The following is a 23,935-nucleotide window of genomic DNA, read 5'->3' as shown; positions in this document are numbered from 1 at the left end:
TTTTGGTGAACTCCGCAGGACCAGGTAAGTAAATGTGCCCCAATGTCTGTAAATCCCTGTGATATATGTTAGTGCTATGTGTGATAAGTGGTGGTGATCAAGTAACCCGTTGTCTATGTGTCTTACACTGCTGAAGAATTGCTCTCTCTCTCTATGTATATGTATAGATCAATATTCATAAGGGAATGATGGTCTTTTGCTTTGATCTTTTTTCTATTGCAGCTGCTGAAACCCTCGCCTGCTGAAGTGCTGTGTATTCTGGGCTCGGGGGCGCAGGCTCATAGTCATTACGAAGCCTTCACACAGCAGTTTTCATTCAAAGAGGTAAATAAGAGCCATCACATAGCAAGAGGAACAAACACACTTATAGGAATTTCTATAGGAATTTCACAATCATGCAGAGACCATTACACTTCATGCCTCTTCCAGTCAATAAAACAACCTTGCCATTACATGTTATCAAAATCTAAGTAGCACTTTGCATGAAGCCAAGCCAAGAAGGGGTTGCAAAGTGTCTGAAGTCGCCCAATAGGTTGCCTTTTGGTGCAATATAGAAGAAGCACAATATGGTTTATGTCTTATTGCTTTTGGTGGCATGCAGTTTGTATTGCTATCCTCTTACTGGGAGAAGGTGAGCAGGGTATGCTGATGTATGCAGATAATAGAGCAGAGCATTATTCATGTTTAGTATTGTCACTTTTCTTTACAACTACCAACATCAGTGCCCCAGAGAGTATTTTATAGTCCATATGTTTAGGTGCTGCACTTAGAGAGACTACAAAAACAGTGTTGTCTCTAAAGCTGCCATATACATTAGACTTGGGTGAATCAAACCCACCATCCAATATAAGATCACATAAACTGATCTCACATCTACCAGAAGCTCGGACAATGTTAGGGAATAGGGGGGGCGGATTCATCATGTCATATCCTGTGTACCAAAGAGAGGTAAACTGCATTTTAAATTCATAAATGTGCATGAAAATAACAATGAAAATAACAATAACATAATATCATAACATCATAATTACAGTTTGGCTGTTGGAGAAGCAGGGACTCCTGCTTATTGCTATGATGCTCAGAGTCGTGTCCTCAGCTCTGTGGTCCATTCATTTATCAGGACACTGGGAGGTCCACCAATCGTGGTCATATGAAACACTCCTTAAAGGGGTTGTCAGAGGTTGAAAAACATGTCTCCTTTCTCCCAAAAACAGCGCCTACCCTGACAGTGGGTATTGTGTGGTATTGAAGCTAAGTTCCATTCATTTCTATACAGCTGAACTGTAATACCAGCAGTAGCCATTATTAGGTGGCGCGGCACTGTTTTTGAAAGAAGGCAGCATGTTTTTAAACCTCCGGACAACTCCTTTAATAAGAGGTCCTCTGGATCCAGCACTGTTCGATGACTTCTAGGACGTCATCGGTCATGTGTGAATTTATGGTGGAGGTCATCGGTTTGTTTGGATGTCACAAGCAAAATCTATGTGACATCACCCACTATCTTTTGATGTTTTTCTATGGTTTATGTTTTTATTACTCTGCACAAGAAAATAATAAAAAATTGACTATACATATAAGATATCTCTCCTATTTCTATTCTAATGACAGAGGGAGATAAGCTATAGTCAGATATATCTGGCAGCTGCTTATCTCCAGTGGGGGAACAATGGATCAGTATATTGAAGTGTACTGGGCCTAATCTGCCGGAGGGGATTTGTCATACAGTAGATTTGTCAGAATCTGAGGATGTTGGATGGAACAGTATTTATTAAAATCTTTAAAAACAGTAACATAGATTTGGACTTTAATTACAAAAAAAAAATTATTATGATTTTTTACATGGAAGTACAGATTCCATGAAATGATGTAAATATTATATATAGACATTGACAGGATTCTGTCCTCACATAGTTCAAAATCCCATCCAGCTCTGTCAGGTTTAATGAAGCCACATATCACCTCTTCCTTACTTCTCCCCATGTTTTCTGTCAGCGATGTTATGAACGTCACCCAGACGCCTTCCTGTATTAACAATTAGCCCTCACATCTTGACAGGAACGTTTTCAGTGGCCTTGACAAAACGCTGTACAATTCTTAATCCGCTTAAGGATGATTTGGTGCAGTTTAATTCCTACAAGAGAGATGTGTGTTAAATGAAAACTTTAGTTCATAATGTTCCTACATTTAGTAATCTTTCTTGTCATTTTATGTAATTCTTACATACAGTAGTGAATAATAATATAGGCGGCTTTGGGGGGGCACCCTGGGACCCAAGCCAGGGTGCCCATGGCCACCCAAACCACCCACCAAATTTTATACTGAGCAGGACCTTCACCCATGAAATCCTCATACGTCTGTTCTTGCTCTCAATACAGATGTACACATGAACCATTTCAGGACCTTTGAAGGTCCTCCAAAGGTCCTGAAACCGCAGATTGAAAGCAGGCAGAAGGTTACATGCTCTATTCCCCAAGCAGCTGATGCTGGTACCATATTAAGGAGGTGAATTCTGGACTTGTAGGTGCTATAATATTCATACAGCCCAGGGCCCATGGGAGTCTTAATCCGCCCCTGCTTTCATGATAAAACCATTAAGAAACCTACTTTGTGTTGCAATATCGAAACAAAAATGTAACTCTGTTTCAATTTAGAAGCCATACTGTAACAGCTTATCAATAAGGTTTCCACATTGCAAAATTATTACAATATGGTTTCCACATTGCAGCAGTGTTACAATATTGGGGCTCATTTACTTACCTGGTCCTGTGGAGTTCCCAAAAGTGCAATGTCCGTGTATAATGCACTGTGCCGCGATTTAAGATTGTGTGCCCAATATCCTGGGTGTGTCACTTCCCCAAATTTATTACTACCACTCGACAGAGCTGTGTTACACACTATGGGGCTTATTTACCAAGGGTCCCACAGCCTCATTTTCGGGGATCGCGCCAGGGATTGTGTCACATGCGATCGTTTTGTTTCACAATCTCGCCGGCTTTCACACGACACAAATTGGGGGACGTGGCCATCGGACGATCCAACGGATTCTGCCTATGCGTGGGAATTAACAATTCAAATTGTGTCGCAAGAAATGCTCTCACATACACCTGGGAAGAAGAAGGTGATCTCCAACAGACCTGAGTGGGGAAGCGACACATGCAGAATCTTGGGCGTACGATCTTGTTGAATCGCAGCAGACTTCATCCTCGTCGGACAACGCACCTCGGGGATCACCCAGGGACTAGGTAAGTAAATGTGCCCTAGTATGTAAAAAAAAAAGTTTGTGCACTCTGCCGAAGCAGGATTCATGAAGAACGTGCGCCACATTTCATGAATCTGGTGCATTCTGCACACTCCACAGGCAAAGTGCACATAATGCAGTTTGCACCGTTATTGATAAGTGTGGGTCAGAGTGCAATACGAGTTCTTCACGTCAAAACATGCACGGAACAAGCGTGTGAAAGGGGCCTGACAGTATTGTTTCTGCATCACAACAGTGTTGCAAATTTCACATTGCAACAGGGTAACTATATAGTACAAAGAAGAACGATGACCAGTACTCAGACTCCTATAAATCAATGTCAAGGCAGATAAACCACATAAGATGGATCCTTCTCACTACCGTATTAGCCAAGAATTGAAGATAGAAATTGGGGTCATTTCACACTTTTGGAACTGTTTGTTCCAAGAAAAAACTTTATAATCCTGTGTACTTGATAAACAAACTCCTCTGTGTCGTCTGGCATCTCTTGACCTAGGTTTAAGTTGGAATTGGAATAGACAATAGTGCAGACTGTATATAAAGTATCATTTATTATACTCCCAAAAGAGCTATAAAAATCCAAATCATGTTAATTCAATCTTCCAAATGGCTGAATCTCCTGTTAGTTTTGCTAAGTTGCTTCCTCTGGGAAATGTTACAATAATGGTTTCTACTTTCCAAAAGTGTTACCATACGGTTTCTACATTGCAACTGTGTTACAGTATAGTTTCCACATCGAAACCATGTTACAGTATTTTTTCCACATGGGTACAGTAACAGTATGGTTTTCACATTGCAACAGTGTGGTACAATATGGTTTTCACTGTGCAACAGTGGTACAATATGGTTTCCATATCGCAATAGTGTTACCATGTGTGTCCACATGGCAACAATTTTACAAATTGGTTTCTACGTTGCAACAATTAACAGTTTTAAGCTTAAAACTGTTTTAAGCTTGAGATGCTTCTGTGATGGGAGGAAAGAGTTTAATTTTTTTGGTTCCGTTTTAAAGCTTCATGACCTGTGGTATCCAGAAGAGTTGTCAGTTTAGCGGTGTGTAACGACTTGCTCTTTTCTCTAAGTCTGGATGGATGTTCTTTTTTGTAGTGATAAAACTGTTCTCTCTGTGGCCCAGTAAATTTCTTTATCCAAGTGTAACTCATAATCCTAAAACTTCTGCCTGTAAAGATCTTTTTTTCCTTTTAACACAAAGGTCAGGATTTGGAGCCGCACAAGGGAAAATGCTGAAAAATTTGCAAAAGCGGTAGAAGGAAATGTTCGTGTTTGTTCCACAGCCCGGGAAGCGGTGACAGATGCCGATGTAATTATCACAGCTACAATGTCTACAGAGCCCGTCCTGTGCGGGGATTGGGTCAAGCCGGGTGCACACATAAATGGTAATGTGGCTCAAACTGTTTTGTACCTAGCAAAAGTGATTTTTTTAAAAAAATTATTTTAACAAGAAGATAGTTTTTAATGTTTAGTAGCTGTTTACTTAAAAAGAGCAACACACGGAAATAAACAAGCACATGGTGAAATTTCACAGCAAACAAAGAGGGAATACAGGAAGCTGGTCATTGGCATTGGATGTGAAATGGTCAAATCTCAGCAGGATGGACTGAATTTCTAATGTTTATGGGGCGTCTGACTATTCCCAGATGTTGGAGGAAGTAATGATAAGGGAGTTGGATTACAACAGCCAAATAATTATGCTTGGGGAACTTTGGCCTTCTCTGCCCGAACATTCAGCCGATGTTCATTGCTTGTCCAAACCAAGTGTATTGGTGAATAGTAGAGTTGGTCGACAGCTATAATGTATGAATACCTTAAACTGGTTGATCTCCTATACCAAACTTTTTAGAGAGAGTGCCAAAACTACAACCAAAAAAAGTGCAAAGTACCTACACGGCAATTTAAGTAGTAACTTGTTGTTCCGTTTCAATCATTTCAGCATTCGGATTACAAATTCAGGGTCTCTTAAACAGGAGGTACAATGATAATCTAGATCTGTCCACACCTCCCCAGGCCGCCTGTAGTCCCAGGCACTGCCATCACTATAAAATAACACTGAGACATGTCCGGGGCTGTCTGGGACTGCATAAAGATTCCTGAAGTCCTCTCTGGTGTTTGCCATCACTACCCTATGGATAAAGCAAGCAATCATTTGTAGATCACCGGAAAATTGGGAAACAGAGGGCCCACTGTGAGTGAAGCCCCAGCACACATGCATCACCACAAGACTCTTTGGAGAGTTGATTAGCTGCATGAAAGTGAGAGGTGCAGGTATCGTGCGTTTACAGAGGAGTTTAAGTCTCCGATTCTCCTGATCCCTGGAAGTCAAAGCAATTAGAAAACCAATTATTTGGTATTTATCCTCGATTATGTTACTTTTATGGGAAACCTTTTAGGGTTTGATCAAAGAGGTACAGTCCCTTTGAAATAAGCTACAGAGTGCTGTTCATGAACAATGAATATTAAAGAGGACCTGTCACCCAATTTATCGGCACTAGGTAAAGTAAGCAGCTCCTAGTGCTCGATCAAACGCCCCAGTGTTTGAGTGATAGCGTTACCGGAAACCTCCGGTAACACTATCAAACACTGCGGCGGGGTAGGATGTCATTGTTGGACAGCTCGCAAAGCTGTCCGACGTATTCATGAGGGGGCGTGGCTAGGGGGCGGTGACTGCTGCCTAGCGTGCGGCAGTCACTGCCGGCCTATGGAGCCAGCGCGGCGGTCCGGGGAAGAGGCAGTGCCTCGGACCGCCCCCTCATGAATACATCGGACAGCTTTGCAAGCTGTCCAATGATTACACTGTACCCCACCGCAGTGTTAGATAGCGTTACCGGAGGTTTCCGGTAATGCTATCACTATAACGCTGCGGCGTTTGATCAAGCACTAAGAGCTGCTTACTTTAGTAAGCAGCTCCTAGTGCCGAAAATATAGGTGACAGGTCCTCTTTAAGGATGTCCAGTTAGTACAACTTGGAGACTATGGGGCACATTTACTTACCCGGTCCTTGCGCGATCCCAGAGGTGCATTGTCCGACAAGGATGAAGTCTGCTGCGATTCAACAAGATTGTGCACCCGAGATCCTGCATGTGTCGCTTCCTCGCTCAGGTCCGCCGGAGTTCACCTTTTTCTTCCCGGTGTATGTTCCATCGGCCTGCCCCCAGATTTGTGTCGCTTGAAAGCTGTCGCGATTGTGACACTATCCGATTGCGTGCAACGCAATCCCCGAAATATGGCCACGGGTCCCTAGTAAATAAGCCTTCATGAGTCACACATGATCAATGTAGGAAATTTACAGGTCCCATAAGAAATTTCTGTAGGCAATCAAAGAACCCAACATGTTAAGTTTCTCGTGTGTGTGTGTGTACATGCTTGATAATGGCTCTATGGATGAACTGAAACATTGCACCTTATTTTGCCATGGGTGAATAAAGATCACCTTTATACTTACTGGAGTGCTGCCTCATTGCATTTTTTTGGACATGTGTGTGTGTGTGTGTATATATATATATATTCTCTTTGCTCAGGGAGAGTGATATTCTTATTAGAAGTGAGAGGTCAGCAATGTTTTGTAGAGCACTGAACTTTCTAAGCCAGGTGAAAATTTTAGTGGTCTTGGTTTCAGTAGTAACAATTTTCTCCAAATTTTCTTCTTTCACTACATAGTGTTACCATGTTCTTGTTGTAAAATAATCATTTAAAGTAAATCTACCATCATATGCAAGCTAGATAAACTAGAGACATTTACTCATAGATTCAGGCACCGTGACACTGGTAATCTTCCTATATTTGTTATCTATGGCTTCCTTTCTGCTAAAATCAACTATCAAGATTATACCAATGAGCCTTAAAGGGAACCTACCACCCCGATTCTACCTATAAAGGTAGAAGGTGGATGGGACGTGAGGATTAGCCCTTTTTTGGGCTAATCCTCACGTCCCGGGTGTCTTTTAGAAAACTTTATTTCAGGTATATGCTAATTTTTTTATGCGGCTACTGGGGCGTGGAGTAGCCGGACATGAGGCTACTAGTCGCGGCTACTCCACGCCCCAGTAGCCACGTTACTCCACCTACCAGGTAATGTTCGGCATGCGCAGAACGCAGGCCTTATGCTGCGCGGCCGCGGCTCCGGGGCCAGAACTACTGCGCATGCTCAGTAGCCGGGGGACTCGGACGAGGGCGCACAACTACCAGGAGCTGCGCGCCGAAGATTACCTGGTAGGCGGAGTAACGTGGCTACTGGGGCGTGGAGTAGCCGCAACTAGTAGCCTCATGTCCGGCTACTCCACGCCCCAGTAGCCGCATAAAAAAATTTGCATATACCTGAAATAAAGTTTTCTAAAAGACACCTGGGACGTGAGGATTAGTCCAAAAAAGGGCTATCCTCACGTCCCATCCATCCACCTACCACCCCTTCTACCTTTATAGGTAGAATCGGGGTGGTAGGTGCCCTTTAAAGAGGACCTGTCACCCCCAAAAAATACCCCCACCAAATTAGTTCGCACTAATCCTGTCCCCAGCCCCTTTATATTTATTGAATTTTTATTAAAATTTGTGTGTGCTAACATAGTTTTAATCGATCCGACCTCTTACCAAATAAGGGGGTATGTCGGCCGACCCCTCATGAATACGGCCGACTGTTAGGGAACCTGTATGACGATCCGACCTCTTATTTGATAAGATGTCGGGTCGTTTAAAACTAAGTATGCACACACACATTTTAATAAAAATTCAATAAACATAAAGTGGCTGGGGACATGATTAGGGGGAACTAATTTGGTGGGGGTATTTTTTGGGGGTGACAGGTCCTTTTTAAGTCCTTTGGGGGGCCGTTACCAGAACCCCTCCTTTCTGTAGCTTCACTGCCTCTTACACTTTCTCACCCTCCCTTCTGCTCCTATGCTCCTGCACAGTGTAACAGCCATTTGGGCTCTTTAGCATAATTTTTACAGTTGATTTTAGAAGGAAAGAGGCCATGGATAACAAATATAAGAAGATTACCACAGCCACGGTGCCTGGATCTATGGTTAAGTGTCCCTGGTTTATCGTTCTTCATTATGACGGTATATTTCCTTTTAGTTTGCGTCACCAATTATCTCCATAAACATCTTTTATGACAATGCAGAAAATATTTTTAGTGGTGTAAACAGAATGTGAAATCAGAAAAGTCAACTCAATAACAGCAAATACGAACTTTGTTTTTAAGAGCGGTCATGGGGAAGATGAAAATGATTTGTATCCCAACTAAATATTTTATGTGTGCAGAATTGGAACTGAGACCAATTTGGTCACCTATAAGATTGTTGTGATTTGGTCAGAAATTTGTGCTTTGTGGTTTTAAAGAATAAAAAAAGATTTTGTTCTGTTTTAGCTCTTGGAGCGTGTCGGCCAGACTGGAGAGAACTGGATGATGATCTCATGAAGACTTGTGTGCTGTACGTGGACACCAGAGAGGCTAGCCAAAAGGAGTCTGGGGATATAGTACAATCCGGGGTAGGGTCCATGTTTTGTGCTGTACTGATACACACACCGGTAATAATAGTACTGCGATGAGCTGTTTTTCTGCATCAGGAGAGCCGTATTGGGCCTTATTGTACTTTTATATACTTATTTTATTATACTACTCCACTGAATTCTACATTACAGAAGTGTTGTAGTACTTGAGGGGGAGAATATGTCTGACACAAGATATTCATACTGATGCTGGTAGTCATTGAGCCCACTGAGGCTGGCACACAAGGCCGCGGCTTGGCTCAGCAGCGTACATGAGGCCTAATGGCTGATCACATGTAATCCTGACTATTCAGCCGCTATCCAGTCTATCCCTGCAGCAACCCTGTAGCCAGATCACGGCATGCAAACATGCTGTGTCTGAATATGTCTCTTAACAATATGTATTTGTTATTATTAAAGGGGTTGGCCACTTTACCTCATGTTTTTGTAATGTGTGTAAGTGTGTGTGTGGGGCAGGACATGAGGTAATTTACCAATACACATCTATTAAAAAGTTATGCTCCGCTTTCTTGATATGTAAAGTGAAGCCTCCTGTTCTTTTACCTCATCAGCCAGAAATTACTGTCCATAAAATGGCCGTAGAGGAGGACGCTTGACCCAGCGTTTCCACAGGAAAAAACGCCATTTTCACCAAACCAAACATTAAGGGAAACCACACCGTGCTTGTTGTGGGTATGTGGGTAGGCCACAGCTTTATTTTATAATAAACCTTGAATTTAATAAATAACAGTATAAACTTCAAAACCAACGACCAAAAAACACAAAAATTTCTGCCCATACGGGCCCTACGTTTCTTCTGAAACAAAACCTTCGCCCGAATGGCGGCTGCTGGCCGGCAGACATCATGAGGGCACCTCCGTTTTGCCTTCGGGCATGTGACAGAGCGCCACGGAGCAGCCCTCTTTAGAAAATACTAAACCCGGCTGCGACCCCCCACACGGCCCAAGGCAATAGCTTTTTCGGCTAATTCCTGGAGATCTAACAAAAAAATATCTGTGCCAATTGGGTTAAGGTGAACACCGTCCCCTATCAGCAGGTGACGGTTGTCCCCTTCCAGATCCTTGTGCCGGAAAGAAACTCCTCCAAGCGTTGCTACATGCTTGGAAATTCTTATATTTAAGCTCTTGCGAGCCCTCTCAATTGCCACATAGTCTCTGGCTCCCCTCCAAAAACACCGGGGAATTATTTCCGACCAAGCAAGCACCACCGAATTGAAAAAGGAAGGAAAACGGGACAGGTCTTGCTTCATAAGTGAAACAAGTTCCCCTACCTTGACCTGCCCCAAGTCATTTCCACCTGCATGAATAATCAAGACCGCCGGCTCCCACCAGACCTGACTAATCTGCACCACCTCGGCAAGGACTTTAGACCACCTCATCCCGCGGGACCCGCGCCAGTGCACGCGTGCGTTTGGAATTCCCAAATCCTGACCGCATGGCCGAACCGCCGCTCAGCCCAGTGCACGAAAGAATGGCCCACTATCCAGATATGGTTGATGGGACCTGCAAATATAACAATTAAAATAAGGAATACAAATTTTTTTATTTATATATATATATATATATATATATATATATATATTACGATTAAATCTAGTATAAGAGGGCGAAAATTAAAATAAGGGGTTAAGGTCTGGGCGAATATAGGATTTAAAGCACTCGGATTTACACCGACCCAGATGCTTTATAGCAGTGATGGCTAACCTATGGCACTGGTGCCAGAGGTGGCACTCAGAGCCCTTTCTGTGGGCACTCAGGCCGTCACCAGAGATGACTCCAGGTATCTTCCTGCAGTCCCAGACAGCCCAGGACTTGATGTGCAGAGGTGTTTTAAAGTGACAGCTGTACCTGGGACTATTTTCTGCTTTATTGGTGTCCTCAGGTGCTGGTATCAATGAAAACTGTGACAGAGAAGGGAGTATAAATCACAAATTAAATTTCTGTGTTGCCACTTTGCAATAAATAAGCGGGTCTATGTTGTAGTTTGGGCACTCGGTCTCTAAAAGGTTTGCCATCACTGCTTTATAGCTTCAGTACTCATACCGCAAGAGTGGGCAGTGGTAGCCGCACCGATGCGGAAAGAGTGGGTCCCGAATTCTGTAGGGTTAAGCCCAAGATAAAGAAGGGTTCTTTTAAATACGGAACTAAATTGAAAACGTGTGAGAGGGGAACCTGATTCATGTATAAAGAAATTATCAAAACCCTCTGGCCTACAACGAGCGTAATTACAAACGTGAGTAACGAGGCAGGGGTCAGATCCCATTGGTAAGATGGATATCCAAGTGCCTCGTCCAAAGGTATCGTTTTTTTGAATAACGAATCCGAATTTTGACCGAAGAATGGGCAGGGATAACGTCGGAACGCAGCAAACCCCCTTGTTTTTTCCGGCTAAAAGGGACTAACTCGCCGATGCAGAGAGCACCGAAAAAGGCAACGGAAAAAGCCGCTTTAAATAAATATGCCTCAAAATTTGAGCTACAGATGCTGTCCACAACTTCAAGAATCCGCTTCAGCAGAGGAAGGGAAACCGGCCGCCGGGAATCCTGCGTGTGACACTGGCGCTTCCACCCTTTTAATAATTGTTTTATCACAAACGTCTTTGTGACATCCGGCCGATCATGTAATTTTAACATAAACGCTATTCCTGCTAAACTAGCCTTTGCCTTGTGAAAGGATGCCTCTTGGTGTTTCAATGAGACTAGAAAATCTAGGGTAAATTTGAGGATAGCAGGTTTCTCCACGGGTAAGTAACCGCCAGAGACAATAAGCCATTGCTTCCACGCTGCTGTATATTTTTGCCAAGTGGATTCTGACAGTGAACTTCTTATTAGCTGTTGCAACTGCTCACGACCAGGTTCCATAAGCACTGCGGGCATTCCGTCCCCGCCACATCCGCTGACCCGTGGAGCTCTCTGAATACCTGAAACTGGGAACGAGACAAGGCATTAGCCATGCCGTTCGCAGGATCAGTAACGTATTGCGCCCTCAGCCAAATGTTTGACTGAAGGCAGCGTAGCACCAAGTGTCGAAGCAGCGCAAGGACCGGGTAGGAAGAGGAAGAGAGGCTATTAAGGGCCTGAACCACCGAAATATTATCTGACCAAAACCTTATCCTGTTATCCGCCAAGAGGGGGCCCCAAAGTTCAATCGCTACCACCAATGGGAATAAATGCAAAAGGGTTAAATTATTTGTTAGACCCGTGTTTAACCACATGGAGGGCCAATCACTCCTGCACCAATTTGAGCCATAAATAGAGGCGAACCCGTGAGAGAGGGAACAAGCCGTGAAAAGGTTTAGTGAGGAGTTATCCTTCTCAGCCTCTTGGAGTATGCCCGTGCCATTAAAATCCTGGAGAAAAACCTGCCAGACTGACAAGTCTTCCCTCAGGGGATTAGTGACCCTGATAAAATGGTTTGGATTACAAGTGCCTTTTGTAGCTAAAGAAAGGTGGCGAGCGAAAGCTCGCCCCATGGGAATAACTCTACAGGCGAAATTTAGCAGTCCCAGGAGGACCTGGAACTGATGCAAAGTGGCTTTTTTCTTCCCAATAAGTGACTCAATCTCTTGGCGGAGTCTGGACACTTTTTCTTCTGGTAATCTAAAAGTCATATTTTCCGTATCAAGCTCGATACCTAGGAAAGACAATTTGGAAACCGGGCCGACCGTCTTGTCGGCGGACAAGGGGACACCGACGAACTTCATTAAAGTTGTGAAGGTTTCCAACAAACGGGAACAAGTGTTGGTGTCCCGTTGACTGACAAACAAGAAGTCGTCCAAGTAGTGAGTGGTGGAATAGATACCCGTCTCATACCCCAGGAGCCATTCCAAAAACGTGCTGAAAACCTCAAAGTAGTAGCACGAAATGGAGCAACCCATGGGGAGACACATATCATAGAAAAAACGGTCCTCGAGGCAGCACCCCAAGAGATGATAACAGGTAGGGTGAACAGGCAATAACCTGAAAGCTGATTCAATGTCTGATTTAGCCAAGGACGCTCCTGGGCCAGCCTGTCTGACCAAGTTAACCGCCCTATCAAAAGAGACGTAAGAGACAGATGCCTCCTCTTTTGATATGGCGTCATTGACAGAGGAACCCCTCGGGAAAGAGAGATGTTGAATCAGCCTAAATTTTCCGGGTTCTTTTTTGGGGACTAGGCCAAGAGGAGAAATTCTAAGGTTTGCAAAGGGTGGTTCTGAAAAGGGGCCAGCCATTCGGCCTAAACTAACTTCCTTAAGAACTTTTTCAAGGGCTAAAGACGGGTTCTCCCGCACCAACACTAAATTGCTACATTTGAAAACCGCCATAGTGGGATGGTGCAGGATATAAAAACCGAAACGGAAACCTTCTTCAAGAAGGTTTGCCTCCCGTTTCTCTGGGTACAGACTTGGCCATGGGCTTAATCTGAGGACGTTCACTGGCGTTCTCGGGTTGGGGGACAGGGTTTTGCTTATTTCGGCGGAAACAGCGCAGGGCTGTATGATTGCCCCCGCATATCGAACATTCGTGCCTAAATTTGCACGAAGAATAGAACCTGCAGTGGCCCTCGTTGTATAACCAGCATGCGCCGGTTGGCTTGTGAGAGGAGGGAGCCGGCTGCTGCGAAGTCCCTGCGGGGGTCCCAAGAAAGGGGCGTTGAGAGCGCTGCGCCAAAATAAGTTGAAGCCAAATATCTGTGGCTCTAGAAGCCCAACCTATACTCTGATTGTTTGAGAGGCAGCGACGAATTTCCTCATCATACCGCCACCAGGCTGTTCCCCCGTGTATCTTGAATGCACTAATAATTGTGTCCAGGTAAACGAAAAGATTGGGGGCAGTGGCTGGAGACTTCTGTGTTATGATGTGTCCCATAACAGCAAATGCCTGCAGCCAATTATTGAAGGTTTTGGACACTTTAACCTTCTTTTCCGATCCCTTTTCAAAAACTCTCTCCTTATCAACCGTCACGTGATCGACATTTAAAAGCGCCCAAATATCTACGAAATCCCCCCTCTTTATTTTTTCTTTAACTTCCTCGGACACGTGCGTACTTAGGGGGGATACTGCGCAAAACATTGTGTCTTTAAAAGTCGATCCAGACCCTGGATTATCTAGAATTTGTACTCCCGTGGGACCCCTAGGGTGTTCCTGACTACCCGTGGGACCCCTAGGGTGTTCCTGACCCTCGAGATGTGCTAAAAATGATTTTACTGCTGAAATCATGTCTGTGTTGTTCCCGTGTGTGGAGGTAATGGCCGACCAAGAAGGAAGGCCACTGGACTCACCTGATGCTGTCAACTGTGCTGGCTGGGCCGACGGGTTGATCTGCAGAGAATGATGAGAAGGTGCAGGCGATGTTCCCTGGCCACGGTCGGATGACTGGCGATTGGCTGCTGACGCTTGCCTTTCATTGCGGGAAATTGATGGATGAGGGGCGGATGATGCTGGTCTTTCGTAGCGGGAGCTTGCCGGATGAGAGGATGCAGACGCTGGTGATGCTTGGTGACGATTGCTAGTAGCAGATCGAGGAGATGGAGATCTGGACCTTCTGGAGCGTTTTGAGCGGTAGCATGAAGGTTCGCTTTCGCGGCTGCCATGCATGCGATCGTGGAAGCGCGCCGCATTACGGCCGCTTGAACCAGAAGAAGAGGAGCTTGAATAACGGTCGTGGCGGTAATGATGCTTCCTACGGCTGTGACCTGAAGAGGAAAACTCGGAGCCAGTATCAACGGTATAGTCGCGGTACGGCCTTTGAGGGTACTTTTTGCTGCCATGGCGAGTATGTGAAGTGGGGGTGGCCCTAGGCTCCCTAGGTAGTACTGGGCTAACATCAATAGTTTGGAGTGTTACATTGAGAGATGTATGGGGGGAGGGGGATCTGCTCCCTCTGAAAGAGCTCATTGCAGAAGGAGGCTGCGACACATTATGCGACACATAGGGGGAGAGAGAGCTCATTGCAGGATGTGGCTGCGACACATGAGGGGAGAGCACCGAAGGAGAAAGGTGAGCTGCTGCCTGATGGCTATGGGACAGGGACCTGGTGGATACTAGGGGTGGGGGTGGGAGGGCACTGGATCTGGACTTAGGGGGGGGGGGTGCGGGGGGGGGGGGATTGAAGCGCATGGCAGCGCTGCTTACCTTGAGGAGCGTCAGGATCTGTCCCACGCTGATCTTGTCGGTAGCGGGAGGCAGCTCCCGCACGTGGCGGCAATGCTCCTTTCTTCAAAGCCGAGCCGCGCCGCCTGCTTGCAGATGGGGACCCGGGGCTGAGACGAAGCGGAGGCCTTGTTCTTCGCGCGGGCCTCCCGTGCTCGCTGACCAGCAGCTCCCCCGATGTTCCGGTGGCAGGGACAGGTGTCTGTGAGGAGCTATGGGCTGGAGGAGGAGACAGGGTAGCGGGCCGTCTAGTGATGACGTCGGGAGTGGAAGCTTCAGGCGCACGCTGCTGTTGGGCAATCGATGCAGCTGCGCCCCGCTGGAATAACTCCTGGAGCCATGCAGAACCCTCAGAGGCAACGCGCTCGAGCACCTGGGCCTCGAGTGAGGACATCTTCAAGGGTGGAGGTAAGCTAGGAGGGGGTTTCAGACTTCACACTCTCTGGGTTGAGGGTAGAAGGAAAGAGGCCCCCTCCACGTGCTCCCATAACTTATAAACCACCGGGGCGGGCCCCCATAGGCCCGCCTAAACCTCCCCTTGAAGAGGGGGCCAATCGCTGCAAGAGCACTTTTTAAAATTAAATCCACCCCCCTACAGTCCCCTGCCCCTTCTCTAAATGATGTGGGGCTAGTGAGGTCATGTGATCTCTATCTGTCCATGAGCAATCACCACTTATAGATCCATCTGCGGCCATTTTATGGACAGGAATGTCTTGCTGATGAGGTAAAAGACAGGAGGCTTCACTTTACATATCAAGAAAGCGGAGCAGAACTTTTTAATAGATGTATATAGGTAAATTACCTAATATCCTGCCCCCCCCCCCCACACACTTACATACACATAACAAAAACATGAGGTAAAGTGGCCAACCCTTTTAAGTATGTTTTCATACTTCTAGAAGTTTGAAGCCTGTACGGTAATTCTTAATCAAAACCACATTTTTATGTAATGACGGACACTTTTGAAAAAATAAAAATACTCTTTACAGATTATTTTTTTTTGCCTGTTTTTCATCTAGGCATCTATTTTTGGTGAAATTGGTGAAATCCTGAATGGAACAATATCCGCTTTTCCTGATAAAACAACAGTTTTTAAGTCTGTAGGTAAGAAACATGTACATATGGTGTACTAAATTCAGTGTAGATTGCTATGTATGTTGGGCTGGTGCCACATTGAACAAGATTAATGTGGGCTAATGTAATTGCTGGTGGATCTCTTGCTGTGCAGCTTGATGGGACTTCTAGCACCCGGATGAAGGTTTGTAAACCAAACACACTGACATACTGGTGTGTGGCAGGATCTTCTTTTTTATGCTTCCTATACCATTGTTTTTAAGGAAAACAAAGGCTTTAAAAATATTATGCAAATGACCCCCAAGGGGCCCGCCTCCAGTAACCCCTATGGAACCCAGAGCCCCTCAAGCTCATTTGCATAATGTAAAAATTCTTTTTTTGTAAAAACCAGGGTATAAAAAGCTAAAAGAAGAGCGGATCCTGCCCGAGGGGGCACACATCAGTATGTCCGTGTGCTTGGTTTACAATCCTTCATCCTGCGTGGTAGATTTAGTATTTAGTAAGTAAGTATTTAGATTAAAACACTCTTTAACTATTTAGTTAATTTTTCAAGATTAGTTGAATCCATTAAACATAAAGCAGTTCTGTGTTCTTCCCACAAACCTTTCTACTCATTGCATGTCTAGTTGTAGACTACCCCTAGTGATAGGGGTATATAAGTGCAATACCAGACACAGCTTCTTATATGCATTTCACTTTTTGCTGGTTGGCTGACAGGCATACCTATTTTTGGGATCAGAAATGTTGCGTATGACTGCAAGGTGTAACATTGGCACCACAATCTGTAACAATATATTTGTCCATATCCAATGAACATATGTATTATGCTAATGATGTTACAACCTAAACTTCTAAAGATCATAGGTAATGAAAAAGAATTGGGTCTCATTAATACAATTTTCACATTGCAATTGATGAAGATCTCATGAATTCGTCTCATGTTTGCATCAACTTAGTAGTCGCAATGCGACTATGTTCATTCCCATTAGCTGTACTGGATGGCACCCCGCCATCTTACTAGACGTTCTTTTGGGTCAGCCTGACCTACTTAACAAGGTTGGTGTTTAAGCCAAAAAGGTGCATAAAGTTATGTATTTCAATCAATGTGGATTCCTTATAAATTGCCATGGTAACTAATAGCAGACATAATCCTCTTTCCTTGTCGGCAAAGTCCATTATCTTTGCAGGAACATTAGTTAATGCATCTTCTTACACCCTTTACAGGTTCTGGCTTAAACATACTGCATATGAGCCATTTGAGAAATGTACATAAATTACCGTATATTCCGGCATATAAGACGACCTGGTGTATAAGACGACCCCCCTACTTTCCTGTTTAAAATATAGAGTTTAAGATATATTCGCCGTATAAGACTACCCCTTTTCCAACGCATACAAAACACCGGTAAAAATTAAAAAAAAAACAGATTTGAATTTAACATGGTCCTTTTTTTAATGTAAATTCTTATGACATGCAGGTATATAGCAGGAAAACTGTCGCTCATAAACATACGGCATACAACAGCAACATTACCATTACAGCACTGCCCCCAGTAGTATACAGCACAGCCCCCAGTAGTATACAGCACAGCCCCCAGTAGTATACAGCACTGCCCCCAGTAGTATACAGCACTGCCCCCAGTAGTATACAGCACAGCCCCCAGTAGTATACAGCACTGCCCCCAGTAGTATACAGCACAGCCCCCAGTAGTATACAGCACAGCCCCCAGTAGTATACAGCCCAGCCCAGCATTAAAAAAAAACCAAAACTTATATACTCACCCTCCGGTGGCCCCGATGTGCTGCGCTGCTCCCCCGATGTCCGCGCGGCTCGTCTTCAGTGTTCCGCGCCGTCTTCTTTCTTCTGCCGGGCGCCGCCATTGATCTTCCCCGGCAGGCGCCTAGTATGACGCGCCGCTGCTAACGTCATACTAGGCGCCGCCCCGGGGAAAAGCATGGCGCCGCCCAGCAGAAGAAAGAAGACGGCGCGGAAGACGAGCCACGCGGACATCGGGGCCAACGGAGGGTGAGTATGCACCCCGATGTCTTTTTGAGGCTGCCGGCAGCTTTTTGAGGCTGCCGGCAGCCATCGCTGTGCAAACACCCGCGATCGGTGCTAGCAATATGCAGCAAAGACTTACCGGCTATAGAGAGGGCTCAGCCCGTGAGCCCTCTCCATGCACCGGAACCCGACCGCCGCCGTATAAGACAATTACCGGCGTATAAGACGACCCCAGAGAAGACAGAAGATTTTTCTGTCTTCAAAAGTCGTCTTATACGCCTGTACATATCCATCTATTGCAGACTTGACTGAAACCATTCAGATGATAGGAAGAATGTGCTTTGTACCGAGGCCCGGTAGTTTACCCCCAGTAATGGATTTTTTTAGGCAGCCATCTAAATTTATTGCTCGACCAAAATGGAAAGTGTTTTTCTTGTGCCTTTTTTAAAGAAAGACATGGCTTTAGCTTTTTAGCTTATTTTTAAAGAAAATAAATCATCAAAATTCATCATGATAAACCAAGGACACTTACTTGTGGATCCAGGCACGGTGACTGTGGTAATCTTCTTATATTTGTTATTCATGGCCTCCTTCCTTCTAAAAATCAACCTTTATAATTATGCTAATGAGTCTGAGGGACTCTGGTGGGTGTTTCCAGAGCCCCTCAGTGATGTCTGTTCACTCCCTTAGCTAGCACTTCCTGCAGCTGCTAGATGACCCTAGACACATGATACAGCTCTGGGAATAGGGGGCTGGAAGCCAAACTTGGTGGAGCTTCTGTGCCCTTGTAAATAAACAGAGGCACAGCCCGAAGGTGCAGGACAGTGAGAGTGACAGAGGATGTGTGTACAGCTTTGTTTTTTTTTTAAAAAAAACCTCCCCAGCCCACCTGCAGGATTCTGAAAAAGAGTCGGACAACCCCTTTAACATATCCAGGGGATTTTGAGACTGTTTTCTCATGACACATTGTACTCTTTTTTGTTAGGCTACATGCACACAATGTATGCCCGCCGTACCGTAGTACGGCGGGCATACATCAGCACTGCGATGAGGAGCAGAGGGTAAGCGCCCCTCTCCATAGGACTATACAGCGCACGGCGCCATATCACATAGAAAGATAGGACCTGTACAGGGCCTTGAGCCCATAGAAGTGTATGGGGGACGTATATTAGCCTTACATACGTCAGCCATATAATCTGTAACAATACAGATTGTTACAGACATGGTGATACCAAATATGTGTGTGTGTGGGGGGGGGCTACATTTGTGTTTTTTTTTTTAATACTTCATTAGGTTTCTCTATGTGAACATGTCCTATATTTCACCGTGCGCTGAGACAACATGTGCTCACTGCACAGTAACCGTGCGCCAAAGATGTAAATGGGGTCTGTTATGCGGCCACAAATGGTGTGGCTCATATCGGTTCCCATTAAGTTTGTGTGAATGAGCCCTAAATTAGTAACCAGAATTTTACAGAAAGTGCACTTTCATAAAACATACAACAGAAACACTACAAAATAAATTACAAGCAGTTCCCTACTTAAGAACACCCAACTTACAGACGACCCCTAGTTACAAACGGACCTTTGGATGTTGGTAATTTACTGTACTTTATCCTTGGAGCTATAACAGTTATCAAAGGAGACTAGAGCAACCAAATAATTAAAACACAACTGTCTTTACTAAATCTTTTATGTTTTGTGTCCTTAGAAAGTATAGGTTGCGCTGTGTGCTGATTTGATGAGATGCTATGCAGCAATGTCACCTCCACGGCTCCATCTATTAAGCAGTCAGTGGTCCTCGCTGGGGGAACGTTTGCATGCAGATCCCTAAATACCAAGGACTTTCATCAGAACAATCACAGGTTGATGAGAGTAGAGTAAAGACCTTTGCAGCAGAGTTTAACTTATTTCTGAGTGTTCTTATAAATCTGACTTAGAGATTTGCTTTTACCTTGATGTACTATTCCATTTTTTTTTTTACTATTTATTGTAAGCCGCTTTCCCACTGATTCTCCTCAAATGGCACATCATGGGAAATGTCATTTTCTTATCCTAGATGTCGTTCTTTATCATAGGGCTATTCTTATCATTCTGCTGCCATGGCACTGCCACTTTCTAGCATGAAGTCACCTTTTTGCTATTGAAAAAAAAGTTTACACATATTGAAATTGACTAAAGGGGTATTCCTATTTTGGCAAATCAATGTTATTGTTTGTGTGATGAAAAGATGTACCATTTTCAAATATACTTCTGTAACAATTCCTCGCGGTTTTCTAGATCTCTGCTTGCAGTTATTGGGGCACATTTACTTACCCGGTCCAGTCGTGATCCCACAGCGCGTTGTCTGACGAGGATTCGGGTCCGCCGGCATTTACTAAGATCGTGGGCCCGATATCCTGCAGGTGTCGCTGCTGCGCCGAGGTCCGCCAGAGTTCACCTTCTTCTTCCTGGTGTATGTGAGTGCTTGATCTTGCAACACAAATCGCTTTTTAAATTCCACAGTTTTTCCGCATCCGTCGGGCACGCCCCCTGATTTCTGTCGCGTGAAAGCTGGCGCCGATGCGCCACAATCCGATCGCGTGTGCCAAAATCCCGGGGCAATGTGGCGCAAATCGGAAATATTTGGGAAACCCGGCGAAAGTGCGGCGTTCTGACCCTTAGTAAATGAGCCCCAATGTATAGAAAACTGGACAGAAATCTGACCATGGTCACACAGGTGCACAACTCGTTATATTACAGAGGAGGAAAATAAATTGATACTTTGTATCTTTACACTGTCCGTATCGCCTTCACTCTGACTAGATGCTAGTGTCTCTGCGATATACTGCGAAAGAGGGTGAATGATAAGGGTCCTATGTGGTTTTAGGAAACAGGTCCAACAATGTGTATTTCTTAAAACCGCAAGATCTTTAGGTCATTCATGTATGCTAGAACTCCTTAATGTTCCCTGACCTCGGATTTCTCATGACTATTCTGGGCTTGACTCTTGGTGCTTAGAATTAGCATCTGAATGCCGATATACTGTACAGGCAGTCCCCAGGTTACATATAAGATAGGGTCTGTAGGTTTGTTCTTAAGTTGAATTTGTATGCAAGTCGGAACTGTATATTTTATCATTGTAATCCCAGCCAGAACTTTTTTGGTCTCTGTGACAAAGTTTAATTACAGACGCCTGGGATAACTGTTACAGCTGTTTATTGTAGCCTAAGACTAAAGTACAGTAAATTACCAATATCCAGTGGTCCATTTGTAACTAGAGGTCGTATGTAAGTCGAGTGTTCTTAAGTAGGGGACTGCCTGTATATATTTCTTTTGGTAAACCATGACATCAGTGAGGGTTTCACCAATGGATAATAGCAAACAACAAATATCAAAGGCACTGGGTCCAGAAATTAAAGGATTATTAAAAGGACAACCTTTTTTCTTCCAACCCATAATTATGACCCCTATTATTTTAACAAGACTGGAAAACAGAGAGCTAATTTAAACACAATTCTTGAATATTCGATATAGATAAAATCAGCTTGAGACATTTATATGTAATTTTGCTACTCAAAGATGAAACATTTTCTGACATTTCAGTTTTGGAAATGTGACAGATATGTACAATAGGTGTAAGGTCTTCTGTGACTAAGTTTCCTCCGGTAAAAGGAAATGACATTCAGAAGGTTTTTCTTTTTCTGTACATGACCCCCTCATAATGTCCACAGTGTGCTGGTATAGACACTCTCAGCAAGTAAATTGTTGTACAGGCAGTACCCGGGTTACGTACAAGATAGGGTCCGGAGGTTTGTTCTTAAGTTGAATTTGTATGTAAGTCAAAACTGTATATTTTATAATTGTAGATCCAGACAAAAATTTTTTTGGCCCCAGTGACAATTGGAGTTTAAAATTTTTTTGCTGTAATGGGACCAAGGATTATCAATAAAGCTTCATTACAGACACCTTACAGCTGATTATTGCAATCTGGGACTATAGTAAAGCATCCTGAGAGCTTCCCCAGAGGTCAGAGGGGTCTGTCCGTAACTATGGGTTGTCTGTAAGTCGGGTGTCCTTAAATAGGGGACCACCTGTATAATGTTTCATTTTGGTAATGTGTCTGGCTGGTCCGCTAAAAATTTTTTAACAGACAAAGTCAAAAATGTATGATATTACTTGGCAGACATTAAGATTCTGGTTCCATTTAGTAACAACTGTATTTAATTACAAAAACCCATACAGTGTTCTGGGACATGTCTACCAAACTACTACAAGAACCTCAATCTTGCTCTGATGCAGTCAAGGTCCATCAAAATGTAGAAGATGTACTATTCAGTCTAAAGTTGATTTATAACCAATATATTCTTCTATAAAATATGTGTATGCAATGATAACAATACATATGGTGGTGGGCCTATGGTAATCCAATCTCATGAACTATGGATTACCATAGGCCCTCCACCAATCTCATGAACTATGGTGGTGGGCCTATGGTAACCTAATCTCATGAACTATGGTGGAGGGCCTATGGTAACCTAATCTCATGAACTATGGTGGAGGGCCTATGGTAACCTAATCTCATGAACTATGGTGGAGGGCCTATGGTAACCTAATCTCATGAACTATGGTGGAGGGCCTATGGTAACCTAATCTCATGAACTATGGTGGAGGGCCTATGGTAACCTAATCTCATGAACTATGGTGGAGGGCCTATGGTAACCTAATCTCATGAACTATGGTGGAGGGCCTATGGTAATCCAATCTCATGAACTATGGTGATGGTCTTATAGGAACATAGACTCGAGAATTATGGTGGTGGGTCTATAGTAACCCAATCTCATGATTTATGGTGGTGAACACAATATTACCTCTAAAACTATAATGTTTTTACTTATGGTGTTGTCTTGTGTCATTTCAGGTATGGCCATTGAAGATACTGTCTCAGCAAAGCTTGTCTATGACTCCTGGATATCAAAGAGAGAAGATAAAAACTAATATTCATTGCTTCTAGGAGTTCAATAAGCATATTTTGTTGTGTTTTTTTTTGTTCTGCTTTTTATTGTTATTACTCCTGAACATTCTTACTTAACGACACATCTTAAAAATCATTGTTTTGCTGTCAAATTAAAGATAATTTGTTGCCTTGTAGCTGTAATCCATCAGATAATTATATCAACATGTTATCTCTTTTTGAAAGAAAACAACTTTAATTTGTAGATTACATGAATATGCTAATCATATTATAACAGCAGTGAACTATCATTGTAATTTCTTACTTAACTACATGTTCATTTGGTCATGCAATCTCCCAAGCTCTATACCAAGTATACACAGACACTTTTCTTCTTTCTGAAGTTTTGTATGTTTCCACCTAATTGCATATGCCCTTCACAGGATCAATGAGCCATTGCGACAATATCTGGCTGCAGCCACCAGCCTTTTCTCTCTGTCTGCCACACAGGGTTGTCGTTAGGGGGTGGCAAACTGGACATTTGCCCAGGGATCCCTGTCCTAAAGGGGCCCTCTGCATGTGGACTTTTGTGGACAGAGAATGTATTGCTCTTTTAATACTCCTTGGTTGAATGCCCGGGTGAAGATGCTTATTTATTTATCTATTATCTTACCATCTATCAATCAATCTTATATTTCTCTTCAACTATATTTATCTAGCCATCCCTATATAATCGACTTTAGATTTTTATTTGTGGCGCTGACCAAGAAAAATGCCAATCCTAAACTCTGGCCTTCGGCGGCTGAAGACGCTCCTGTACTCACTCGGCCTGATATAGAGAAACCACTCCTGCTAGAAGTTGATGCCTCCTTGGTAGAAGCTGGTGCCGTTCTCACCCAGAAAGGACACAATGGCTGAAATCTAACTTGTTGCTTCTACTTGAAAACCTTCTCAGCCACAGAGAGGAACTACTCCATAGGGGATCGGGAGCTTCGGGCCATAAAGCTTGCCT

At 44.0% G+C, this 23,935-nt stretch overlaps 1 protein-coding gene across 1 annotated transcript in view; it reads left to right on the top strand.

Annotated features, from left to right (window-relative positions):
• Window positions 1-23,234, top strand: part of CRYM (crystallin mu) — a 33,213-nt gene extending 9,979 nt beyond the window's left edge. The window contains exons 4-8 of the mRNA XM_072120553.1: window positions 223-324; window positions 4,473-4,656; window positions 8,640-8,761; window positions 15,935-16,019; window positions 22,891-23,234. Of these exons, the coding sequence (XP_071976654.1) occupies window positions 223-324; window positions 4,473-4,656; window positions 8,640-8,761; window positions 15,935-16,019; window positions 22,891-22,967 (570 nt within the window). The 3' untranslated portion in view covers window positions 22,968-23,234. The remainder of the gene's footprint in view (window positions 1-222; window positions 325-4,472; window positions 4,657-8,639; window positions 8,762-15,934; window positions 16,020-22,890) is intronic.
• The last annotated feature ends 701 nt before the right edge of the window (window positions 23,235-23,935 follow it).

Source organism: Engystomops pustulosus, chromosome 8, assembly GCF_040894005.1.
Source record: "Engystomops pustulosus chromosome 8, aEngPut4.maternal, whole genome shotgun sequence".
NCBI classification, from domain to species: Eukaryota; Metazoa; Chordata; class Amphibia; order Anura; family Leptodactylidae; genus Engystomops; species Engystomops pustulosus.
The sequence above is the reverse complement of the archived record's forward strand: the minus strand, read 5'-3'. Positions and strand labels throughout refer to the sequence as shown.